We start from the raw sequence: 12,114 nt of genomic DNA, 5'->3' as shown, positions 1-12,114 counted from the left end.
AAGGGCACAAAGGCACCACTCTTACACTTTACCAGCCACATTTATCCTGCAGATGCAGGGATTGAACCAGCAACCTCCCCTCCCTACCTTAAGGCCAGGGATACTCAGGGGCAATTAATACACAATAAATAATGTTATTTATCAGATAAAATGAGTAAACAAAAGGCTCATAACTTATCTTTGAAATCCTTTATTGTCAAATTACCTTGCTGCATGAGTTGACACTAGGCCCTTTATGGTAGATAAATCAGATATTTTACTGCTACTGCATTTTAGTTGTAAATGCTTTGGTGACATTTATATAGGTTTATACTACAAACATAGCTGGAAAGGTTGCATCATGTGAATTGATAAATATAAACCATAAAACATTAATGGCTCCTACCAGGGACAGAATGAATACCATATTCAAGCTATTTTCGGATAAAATTCCATTTATGGGATAAGACCGATTCTCTTTTCTCTGTAACTTTTACTTCCCTTCATGTAATAGTTGGCTTCCCCAGCAGAGCTCACATTCAACTCAGTACTGACATCTGCTGGCAGTCAGATTACTACAACATCATAGACACTGCTACAAAATCTTTAATATACTCTGCTTTACAAAACAAGTGCCTTTCCCTTCGTGATAAAAAGCATGTTAAACAAAGTACATAAATAAAGATGTAATTCTGTAATTTGTACACATTCTTATAATATACCCATCATTTGGACATTATCCGAAATCTGTGTTTAATTAAAAATGCAGTTCATCAGCTCTTCTTGAAAAAAGAATCCAGAGTGCCCACGCTTCCACCTTGGGAGCGAGGCCTCTTCGGTTGGGGTCCTGACTGGCATCTGGTTTTTGTCTTGCCTCGGGAGGACTGGGCTACGCCTGCTGCTCCTACCCTGAGAGAAGACAGAGAAGAAGAAGAGACAGTGGAGGAAGAGATGGTTCCTGAACTCATGGATGAAGAGAGTGAATTCTGGAGGTCCAGGGCGAAGTGATAGTCATTGTGTTCAGGCATTTCCCACACCAACACCTCCTGACCACAGCGTTCACAGTTCAGCAGGTCTTCTCTGGACACAGTGGGAGGAGGGTGATTTACTTCTGGTTCAACGTCCGGTTCATCCCTCCGCTCTTCACGTGGTGACTGGTGAGATGTAAACTGCACGCTTTGTTTTACCTGGAGGCCAGACACAGCAGCCGCAGTGTCTTCAGAGTCTTCTTTGTTGTCATGTCCACCCCTGTGTCCCATGTCAGGCTGGTTCAATGTCGAGGCTGAAGCCTGTAGGCTTCTTTCAAGGGTTTTCTTGTGGAAGAAAGAGGAGATGCCAGGATGGGGGCTTACTGAACCATTTTTAGAAAAAAGTGTAAAGGAGGAAACTGGGTGAGTGGTATCTGTCTCCAACTGAGTATCAGCAGCAGGGGTTTTGTGAGAGGCAGAAGATGTGTCGTCATCCTCCTCGTCTTTTGTAACCTTCTGGTTTTGTTTCTCGGCTGCCTTTTGAAAGAAGGACTGGATGGTGCCAGTTTGTTTACAGGTGGAGTCATTTTTCAGTTCAGGGGGTGGCTGAGTGGAAGACTGAGTGGCGGTGAGAGCACTCTGGGTTGAAGTGACATCACTAGAAAGAAAGCCAGTGATCCCCCTGGCTGATGGAGCATCACTGAATTTGCTGGCTGAGAGGTGTAGCATGGTGAGGGGTGGAGACCTGAGGACAAGATGTAAGACAGTGTAATAAATAAAACACGAGACTCTTCCAGCCAGTGACTTAAGATATTTCTAGGACTTTACCAGACTAAAAATTCTTCACTTGAATCTGATTTGGCTAGTCAATACGAAAATTTGAAGACTGATTTTTTTTTTTTCCCAGTTCGGCGATCCTTTCCATAATGTTGTCAGACACTTTGAATAACAAACTTAGTCTAACATCGGCAAAAACAAGCACAAGCAAGCATCACCTGCCCAGCAAGCTCAACTGTGTGCTGGGGCGCTCTGTTTTTTTAATCACTCTTCACCAACTCCATAACAATTAGTTTTGTCATTTGTGGTGATTTTGAGACTTGGTTTATAAAGTTTACAGCTTAGCTTACTGTTAAGGTTGCTCTGTGTACAGCAATGCAACGAAAAACTTCTCTGAAACTTGTTTAACAATCACTCATTTCATCTTCTCTCACCAGTTAAAGAATCAAGCTAATTATGGGTAGTATGCCAGGTAATATAAAAATATATTTATGATTTCCCTTATTTATAATCCATCATTGGAAATGAGAAAAATGTAAGGGTCAGCTCCAAATATTTCAGTGTGTTGTTAAATTCTAATTACCATGCTGCCTGGTGGTTTCCTGCTGCGTTGAGACTCTTGATGATGGCGAAGCTGTCACTGGACAGTTTGGTCGCTTCATAGCGCAGTAAAGCACAACAGCGGGAGAAGCTGCTCTGCCTCTTGTCCCCCAGCTGACGTACGCCAACTGTCAACAACTTTGCCACTCGACCATTCTGTCAGAGGGTGAGAAATGATAAGCAATGATGTGAAACAAAGATGTATTTATTTATATAACAGCAACATGAAAACAGGTAGAGGAAATAGAGGAAATAGGTAGTGCAGCTGTTGGAGGAAAAATATCACACAACTCCATGCAGTTTTTTTCTCACCGCTTCTCTGTCCTTGGTCAGCCTCTCCTCCAGTTCAAGGGCCAGCTGATGAAGCCAATATTGTACCTACACAGAGGTTATTAATAATTAACAGGAAAACAAGCTTCCGGATCATAAAAGAAGACTGCACATTTGTTCATAATATTCAAATTAATGTGTCCAATATCATCTTCTGTCTAAGTTTCATCACTTTCAGTTTCTGCCAGTATGAGACTAAAAGTAAAAGACAGATTGGGCGATAGTTTTCATACTGTGCTATAACACAGGAGAAACACAGACTGAGGGGCTGTACCTGCTCTTTTGTAGCCAGCGACGTCTTCCCAGGGAAGTTTTTACTGCAGCCGATGGACTTAGGAAGCTGTCTGGGTTTCACTGCTTCAAACTCAATACCCCGACACAAGTCGTACAGCCAGTGGCTGCAAAGCAAAGATTCAGTGGTAAATGTGGTTGGCAGAGAAAACCCCCTGCACCGTTTTTGAAAACAACTTTGTAATCCAAATGTCCATGTGTGGGTACACTCAGTGTGATCTGTCAGTCTGTTCTGATGTGTGTCCTGTGGTGGAACAACGAGTACGAGGCTCACAGATGACACCATGCATGCATGAAAGGCTGCTCTTTCAATGAGTGTTGGCTTGAAAATGAAAAATTTTTAAGGATTTTAAAGGATTTGATTGAAATTGAAATAATTTGTCTGACTGAATGAGTGATTGTTTTATATCAGCTCAGCCAGTTTAGGATGCCAAGTTGACAGCTGACACATTTTGAAATATGAAACTTTGTGTTTTCCTTTAATTTGTCGCACTTCTGTAGAATTGTATTGAATTTGACGTGAAAAGGTGTAGGACCTCTGGAATATCTGGGCTGTCTTACCCCGTCTTTTCTCCAAAGTGCTCTTCAAGCTGGGCCTGAGAGAAGCGAGTCAGTTCTCCCATGTTCTCTATTCCCAGAGTTTCTGTAATGGAGGTACCCAGCTTACCCCCAAGGTTACGGCTGCACTCGAGAAATAATCAATACAACAGTAGAGTGTATTTGTTTGTTAGTCAACTTCTATATTTACATTTGTATGTCAGAATATGAGTGTAATTTTTATAAATTGTTCATGGAAGAGCAGTACTTTAAACTCACATCTTGCTGATGGGCAGGGTGTTAAAAAGTTCTGGCACAGAGTCCAAAGGCAGAACGGTTTGTCGGTTCGGTTTGTTCAGACCACAGGCTAGTTTGGCCAATACCTTAAAAAAAAAAAGTAGAGTCATCTATGACTATAATAAAGATACATATTGCATCAGCATTAAATTTATAGGACTAAAACAGGAGAGGTTTTCCTACCTTATTGTGTGATATCCCTGCTGAACAGCGGAAACCTGTATGTTTCTCCACGGCTGCCCTCATTTCCTCAACGATGAGTGCCCCCACAGTTAACTGCACTTCTGCAGAGCTCTGCTCCCCTAATAAAGGGCCAGGTAAGGATGCCAGCCACTGCTGGAGACCTTGGGACCTCTGTTTTTCTGGGGATAAGCAAAAGTATCACTGTTCAACACTTTTCCTGTGTCCTGTGCCGAAACAATTTGTTGCATTATCAGTTAGTCATAAGTTTGGTTATAGCCTACCTTTATCCGAGATATCATTGTCTGCAGGTGCTTCTTCTTCAGGCGAACTTTGTGGGTACCCCTGGATGTAGGTTGCCTTCAGCAGCTCAGGCTCAATTTGTTTGTCGGTCATGTTTTTCAGCCGCTGCTGGACGGCAGCAGTCAGATCCATGTAGGCCTCATCAATGCTGGCTCTCTCGATCACAGCGAAGCGGGACATCACCTCAATCACCTCCACACTCGCCTCCCTGTAACTACACAAGGGTAAGTGGGCTTTTTACTTTACAGCTGGTCAAAGTAGTGGAGGCATCAAAATAACATACAAAACCCAATTCCAAAAAAGTTGCTGCTGTGTAAAATATAAATAAAAACAGAATGTAACGATTGGCAAATCCTTTTCAACTTGCATTCAAGTGAACACAGTGCAGGGGCAAGATAATTAATGTTTAATTGATAAACTCTATTGTTCAATAAACTGCTGCATTTGATGCCTGCAACAAGTTTTTTTTTAAAGTTTAAAAAAACAGAAACATACACTTGCAAGGAATGCAGGGATCTCAGCATCTACAATCCATTATATCATTAAAAGAAACGAACATTGAATATCTGTGACCGTCGATCCCGCAGGCAGCACAGCATTAAAAGGTGCTGTGTGCTGTGGTCTGACGAGTCCACATTTCAAGTTGTTTATGGAAATCATCTTGACCTTCGGGCTAAAGAAGAAAAGAACCAGGTGCTGACATCAAAAGCCAGCATCTGTGATGATATAGGGCTGTGTTAGTGCCCATAGCATGATGGGTAAATTGCCTATCTGTGAAGGCACCACGGATCCTGAAGGGTACGCCGCTGCTTATTTCAGCAAAAGTATTACTATTCATCCTGTCAAAACTTACTGTGTCAGGTCTGCCTTGCCGTGAGACTCGCGCACTCGTGCCACCTGGAGATCTGGGCACCGCGTCTTTGCATCATCCACCCACATGTTCCTGGTGACGCCATGGGCCCTGGCCTCATAGCTCACAGCTATGATACTACATGAGAATGATTAGATTAGCTGAGAATCACACATTAAATTCAGGTTAACAAAACTCGATAACATGTTAGCACTAATGTCCAAGGGAAAGGCGGGTGAGTTGCCAACACAGAGACAACTATTTAAATGGTCCATGCAACTGAAAAGACATAAGCTGAAGATGTGTCCCCGGTGTAAATACAGTGTGTTGCAGAGAGAGGAATGTCGCTCTCTAGTCTCATGCTGCCTGGTCACAGCATCGACTGGGAAGGAGTCAGAGTCATCCACCAGATGTTAGGGATCTGAGCCAGCTGAGGCATCTCCAAGAAAACTGCTGAGGAAAACCTTGAGACATTTGAATGCTGTGGAAGAAGATAGTAAACTGGATAACAGTTTAACTGGATAACATTATTTTGCATTATTTTCTGATATTAAGAGATTAGGGAGTTGTACTGCTGTCCTTGCTCTGCACTGCTCAGTGAGGGACAGTGTTGAAGGGATGCATGCCAGACTGTCTTGAATTAGGTGGAGGAGAGACTAACATGCAGCCTGGTTCATAGTTCACAGGAAACATCTGTGCCTTAAGACAACCTAACAACACATTACCTTTACCTAATGCCAATATCTGAAAAAACAACAACAACTGTACTGTACAGGCCTGATATGAGATGTTGTACACAAAGACTGATTACACTTGTGGTGCTAAACTCAGACAATGTTTTAATGTACACTTATGCAATTATGTATACTATATTTAACTTGCTTACTAATGTTACTATTTGCATGAACTATTTCCTGTAGACGTGACACTATGAATGTGAGAGAACTATCATTTCCTCTTATTCAATCTTATAACTGTCATTTACTCCTATCATTTACTTATCTTATCCTTTATTTTATCATTTACATTATCATTTACTCGTTACACTTCTTTTATCACCTCAGAAAAATATCAAGATGCTTCTTGTCTCAGTCAGACTCTGAAAAGCCGGTTCCCGCTTTTATTTCCAGTAGGCTGGATTACTGTCTTGCACATTTTGCTGAACTGACAAAGCCGACATTAAAATAAACTCCAGCTTATTCAGAATGCAGCAGCCAGAGTTTTAACAAAAACTAAAACGTCTGACCGCATAACTCCTATTTATCTTCTCTTCACTGGCTCCCAATAAAACAAATAATTGATTTTAAAATACTTCTTAATGTTTTTTAAATGTTTTAATGGTTTAGCTCCTTCCTATGTTGCTGACATGCTCTCCGAGCACATACCAGAGAGATCCCTCATCAAATAAAGGTCTCCTCACTGTACCTAACATCAACTCTACATCAGCTCATGGTGCTTTCAGTCATTATGGTGATTCTCTCTGGATTTCTCTTCCACATGAACTACAGTCAGCTACAACAGTGTTCTCTTTCAAAAGCAAACTAAAAGTGTATCTTTTGTTGCAAGCTTTTAGTCAGGTTTTTAAGTGCATTTTATTTGTTTTAGGAATTAGTATTATTATTGTTATGATCTCCCTTTTTAAGAATAATGATAATAATAATAATACATTCTTATTTTGTTTGGTTTTATCATGTTCTGCTTGTTTTTATCTATGCAATACTTTATTATCTTATATGTTACTTTATGTTTGTCATGTATGATGTATTTTGAAGCAGTTAACGCTTGTCGTATAAAATGTGCTACATAAATAACTTTGACTTGACTTCAATTTTTTCTTGTTGTTCAGTTGCACCGATCATAAAAAAACAACGTCTCTGTGTCAGAAACTCACCTGCCTCCCTTCCAGGTCTTGTACTGGGCCACCACACAGGGGGTGTTCCTCAGAGCTGGGTTCAGCCTCTGTTCCACCTGGACGTAGAAGCAGTCCATGTCCACTAACGCCACCACTCTGTCCTTCCCGTACTCCATCACTGAAGAGGACAGTCGGCCACGCAGAGACACACATACAGTTTTGAGGCTGTTAATTCACAGCTCTCGAGATGTAGTTCACGAAAAATTGAACCGGGCGCCGAACTTTGCATCTCTTCCTGTCGCTTTGTATCAGCGCAACTATTCGAAGTTACATAAAAACGTCATCAAAAGTCGACGAGGACAACATTAGCGGGCGGCCGTTACGTCGGCCATAGTGGTGAGGTCGTTACCGCTGTTCGCTGTAAACCTACTCTAATTGCAGAGGAGGGGACATGTGGAAGTCAAAGTCTATGCAGTCCCAAGTCCCAAGTCCTAAACTTTGAGTTTCGAGTCCTGTACCTGTCATAATATAACAGTTAGTTTTCAGCCATTTTTTTTACAGTTACTTATAACGTTTAGGGATGCAACTAATGATTATTTTCTTTATTGACTGATGTGTCGATTATTTTCTCAATTAACTGATTAATTGTTTGGTCCGTAAAGTAACAGAAAGACTGAAAAATATTGCTTGCTGTTTCCTCACGTCTTGTTTTGTCCACGTCCCACATATATTTAGTTTAGTGTCATAATGGAGTAAAGGAATCAGAAAATATTAAAGGGATAGTTCACCCAAAAATTAAAATTCAATCATTATCTACTCACCCTCATACCGACTGAGGGTCGGGTTTAGTTTTGTATTACACAAAACACTGCTGGAGTTTCACAGGAAAACTGTTGCAAAATCTAAGTCTCCTAAAGCCCCAACATGCCAAGTTAACTAAAAATGTCATTTACACCATGTTTTCAGCCTGAATCTTCACTCTAGATCCTTTGCTTGGAGTCACATTCACATGCACATGTCTGAACTGGGTGTGTGTAGTGTGACGGTGTGCAAACACTGGTCACCATTCACCCTCTCAATCATCACCCACAACCCACCAGATGTGTGTGGCAGTGCCTGTATCCACAGGGACCACACCCAGTGCCCATTGTGTCTTATTTTGTCACTATTTTGCTATTCTCAGGAAACTTTACCATCCTGGGAATGAGACTGAACAACCAACTATGTTTCTAGTGTGTTTGTAAACAGCAATGGAAAAATCCTACTTATTCTACCACAAGAGTAAATTTAGTTGCAATAGGTCCTCATGCTGCTAGGTAAATGTTTAACTAATATTTAACTAATATATATTATCAACTATGGTTGATAGTGTTGTAAAATGAACACTGCATTACTTTAGAGCCATACAACTGGTAGATTTACAGCAGGCCCAAAGGACACTGTTAAAAATGAGGAAGTGACCCAGACAGAATTACCTACTGAAATACAGAAAGTGCTCATTTACTGACAACACTGATGCTGGCATGATGTTTCTATATATTCCTCACCTAATACTCGCTGGACTCGTGGGTAAGTCAGCTAAGCCTTTATAAGAATGCCATATATAAATAATAATCAGATTTATAATTAATACAATATTGCCGGTGCTGATATTTTGTTGTTAAGTATCAAAATTGACATTTAAAGTGACAATGAGCCACCAATAATAATAATTAATAATGTGTTCTGATAAAAGTCACAGTTAATTTATGATACTAAGTAGTAATGGATGTGTTATGTAATTATATCTCTGACTAACCTGTAAGGTTAGTGACATACACAATGCATATGAAGGCAGCGCTAAGAAATAAATCTCTGTTGTTGTTTTGTCAGGAATTCACTGTAACATCATTACAGTGAGTAAAGTACCAGTCAAGGCCGGAGACTCCATCTCTATCCCATGTCTCTATCACCTGGACTACAGAGACAATGTGAAATACTTGTGTAAACATAATCTAAACTTGTTTTTGAGTTGCTCATATGCAGTTAAAACAAACAAGCCAGATGCATCTGGAAAGTTTTCAATCTCAGATGACACGAACCAAACGGTTTTCAGAGTGACTATTAATAATCTGAAAGATGAGGACAAGGACTACCATTACTGGTGTGCAGTGGAGAAAAAATCTTTTGATGTCAAACAACATTTTCGGCTGTCTGTCACTCCAGGTAAAATCTATTAAATGTTTTTTAACACAATTGAAATCCTTTCTGTGAACAATTTGCTGGGAAAAAACATTTTGAGATTTTAATTTCTCAGATAATAAAATCAGACGATGCTTGATTTTGTATTGTGCTCCTTTCAAGGTATGCCAAGTCTGTATGTGGACAAACAGGAAGTTGCAGCATTTGAAGGAGGAAGTGTGACCGTGATATGCCACTATAGACATCAAAAAGAAAATAAGTGGTGCAGACCAGGCATCACCTGTGTGACAGGTCAGACTGGATTAATACAAGGAACAACAGTGACTATCAATTCAAGTGTCCCAAATGTTTTCAATGTGACTATGAGTGACCTGAGGACAGAGAGCAGTGGCTGGTATTGGTGCACAAATGATGACCTTCAGATGCCAGTGCATTTAACTGTTCGTGAATTAACCTCAACTACTACAACTACAATGAGCCTCAGTACAGCAGGTAAGATACTCACCATTTTCTGGTTTCATAAATTAGCTAACTATTGTGAAAAAAAAAAAGACTGAAGCAATAATGAATTATGAAAAAACAATGCCTATTAGTTTTGCAGCAATTAGTTAATTAGGAAGTTTTAGTATAATAATCCATAGCATAAAGTAGAAAATACCTTGATATTGTCAATCAATGTGGATTAACATCACTTTTCACATTTATTTAATAAGACTTTACAGGCACTCATTCAACCACAACCCAGAATACCTCCCTAGACACAAGTGCAGAGCCACAAACAGCTCAGCCCACAAACACCACCATAAACAGCGCGGATGGAGAGAACCTGCAAGATGAACACAAGATGTGTGTACCCTTTATTTTGTTTCACTTTCCCAGTGGGTTAAAATCTGATTTAAAACTTCTCCTGCAAAATACAGGACAGTTAATATGCTGAATACCATCTCTTCAAAACACTATTTGTCAGTCAGCCACACATTTTCTTTCAGTCAAACTCTGTATGACCCATACATGAAATATGGCTGCATGCAATGATTTTTAATTTTATAAATGAAACCTATAAAAGAAAAATGTATGTATAGGCCAATTACAGACAACATTATCAGTTATTTTTAATTAAATGTACCTCTGATCTGCATTTATCTTCTAGTTCCACTATGGTGCCGATTCTCACCAGCACCTGTGTCTTGCTGTTTCTTGCTCTTGCTGCCTTTTTTGGATGGAGGATGAGAAAATGTAGTAAGTTTGTTGTAAACTCTACAAAAGCAAATTCAGGAATAAAACGCCTGTTATTCTAAAATATTGATATAATATGTGTTTTAGGTAAATCCAAGCCTGAAGATTCTGACATCACTGCGGTGAGATACAGCCAAGTACTTCCCATTCCCATTATTGTGTTTGGAATATTTCATCTTTGCTTGGTAAATAACAAAACATTTTACAATATGGCCAAATTTGGACTGATCATACAACCGGAACATTACCAATCATGTGTATAATACACATAAAAAATAAAAATAACTACTGCTGTTTTTGCAGCTTTAATGCTGCTCTAAACAGTTTGTCACACATCATTCACCAAGTGACATAAAGAAGAAAAGGAAAACCATGGACTTTACATTCAAACACAGCATGAAAAAGCTCCTCACAAGTAAAACTCCAGATCATAGAAATGTAAAGGTTTACATTCATTTAAACTGAGTTAGGAGGGAGTTATTCATAGCAGTCCTGCCAGACACTGTATAATCATGAGAGAGGAGAAAGCAAACAGTTGTATCATAACATAATATATGATCAGATTAATGTCATCCACCATAGGGCTCACAACCTGGGAGTGATTCTGATGTGCTCTACACCACCATCATTCACAATCAACATGCAGCAGCCCAGAAGAAGGTAAACCAGATCAGATAAAAACTTTTCTTCAGCACAGTGTAAAAGAGATCAGTGCCTGAAAATTTATTAACGTTTGTTTGTCTTTCCACTGAAATTGTGTCACTTTGACTGTGAACGCCATCCAGCAGGACCATACACCAGAGGAGAGTGTGACATACAGTACCCTTGCATTGGAGAACAGTGTGCAACAAAAGGCATGCGATTCATTTTGAACTCATCTAGGCATCTCAATAATCTGTTAATAACTCAAGTGGATTAGTATTAATGTGAGTCTCTCATTCTCTGTGCTTGTTTTTTCTCATTAGGCTGAACACGCAGATGGGAGCTTGATCTACAGCACAATACACAAGTGCTAATGAGCAGAAGAGATGGGAAAACATTCATCCTGCAAGTATGGCAAGACTTATGAAGTCATTCTGATGTGCACTCTATTGTGCAAATCTGCAGTGTATCAAATAATTCTGGAAAAAATAGAATAAAGCTTTTCTTTTTCCCTCAAGCACATGCTTGAAAGTCAAGAATTCAGGAGGGCGTGAGAGGAGCAGAGGTGTTGTGTTGAGACGCTAACGTAAAAGGTGTGATACGGTTAAGGTGTGACTTTGACAGAATGTGCCAACAGCAACACTTTAACCAAGAGCAATAAAGTGGCTTTGTTACTAATACTATTTTAACATCAAAATTAGCACCTGTATGCAGACGTTGTAAACACGGGTAAACCTGCTAAAGGTGATTTCCACTGCCAAAAGACCCGCTTGTATTTTTGAGACTCAGCTCATGTGTGTGCAGGAGAGCAGAGAGAATGATGATTTTAAAAGTGTCTGTATACTCAGTACTTCTGAGGCACTGTTTCAGATGTCTGCTTTCGCTGTCTCATGTTCCCTTTCAGCTGCAGAGGAGTCGTGTTATGTTGCTGCAGATGAAAACACAATACTTGCTCATTTTGTTGCTTCGTAATAAAAATAAAATAACGGAGGATTATTATTATGAGGGATGTATAGGGAGTAAAATGTTTAAACACTGTTAAGCTGCTTGACTAAATGTGAGTACATCATCACTAAATACACACCTTCAAG

General features: G+C 39.8%; 2 protein-coding genes across 2 annotated transcripts; one reads left to right on the top strand and one right to left on the bottom strand.

Annotated features, from left to right (window-relative positions):
* Positions 1–174: 174 nt before the first annotated feature.
* Positions 175–7,384, bottom strand: polh (polymerase (DNA directed), eta). Its single transcript, XM_084735313.1, has 10 exons — positions 7,004–7,384; positions 5,116–5,250; positions 4,244–4,476; positions 3,963–4,141; positions 3,762–3,865; positions 3,507–3,626; positions 2,929–3,052; positions 2,637–2,702; positions 2,308–2,480; positions 175–1,692 (listed from the first exon to the last, which is right to left on the bottom strand). Exons 1-10 carry the CDS (start codon positions 7,138–7,140, stop codon positions 753–755), a joined length of 2,211 nt encoding a protein of 736 aa, XP_084591439.1. The 5' UTR covers positions 7,141–7,384; the 3' UTR covers positions 175–752.
* Positions 7,385–9,042: 1,658 nt separating this feature from the next.
* On the top strand, positions 9,043–11,873 carry LOC146315473 (CMRF35-like molecule 8). Its single transcript, XM_084736618.1, has 8 exons — positions 9,043–9,169; positions 9,308–9,637; positions 9,859–9,991; positions 10,296–10,384; positions 10,469–10,503; positions 10,964–11,041; positions 11,167–11,235; positions 11,347–11,873. The coding sequence occupies exons 2-8, from the start codon at positions 9,310–9,312 to the stop codon at positions 11,395–11,397; spliced, it is 783 nt and encodes a 260-aa protein (XP_084592744.1). The 5' UTR covers positions 9,043–9,169; positions 9,308–9,309; the 3' UTR covers positions 11,398–11,873.
* The last annotated feature ends 241 nt before the right edge of the window (positions 11,874–12,114 follow it).

This window comes from Lutjanus erythropterus, chromosome 14 (assembly GCF_056507025.1).
Source record: "Lutjanus erythropterus isolate fLutEry1 chromosome 14, fLutEry1.hap2, whole genome shotgun sequence".
NCBI lineage: Eukaryota > Metazoa > Chordata > Actinopteri > Lutjaniformes > Lutjanidae > Lutjanus > Lutjanus erythropterus.
Note: the sequence above shows the minus strand (reverse complement) of the source record. Positions and strands in the feature narration are given on the sequence as shown.

What these genes read in the sequence shown, in the direction of transcription:
- polh (XM_084735313.1), bottom strand. Translation starts at nt 7,140, where the DNA reads ATGGAGTACGGGAAGGACAGAGTGGTGGCGTTAGTGGACATGGACTGC. An exon ending in CAGGGATATCACACAATAAG is followed by an intron (nt 3,866 to 3,962) that starts GTAGGAAAACCT and finishes TTTTTTTTTAAG; the next exon opens with GTATTGGCCAAACTAGCCTG. An exon ending in TGACCAAGGACAGAGAAGCG is followed by an intron (nt 2,481 to 2,636) that starts GTGAGAAAAAAA and finishes ACCCTCTGACAG; the next exon opens with AATGGTCGAGTGGCAAAGTT.
- LOC146315473 (XM_084736618.1), top strand. Translation starts at nt 9,310, where the DNA reads ATGCCAAGTCTGTATGTGGACAAACAGGAAGTTGCAGCATTTGAAGGA. An exon ending in AATGAGCCTCAGTACAGCAG is followed by an intron (nt 9,638 to 9,858) that starts GTAAGATACTCA and finishes TTATTTAATAAG; the next exon opens with ACTTTACAGGCACTCATTCA. An exon ending in AAGATTCTGACATCACTGCG is followed by an intron (nt 10,504 to 10,963) that starts GTGAGATACAGC and finishes CATCCACCATAG; the next exon opens with GGCTCACAACCTGGGAGTGA.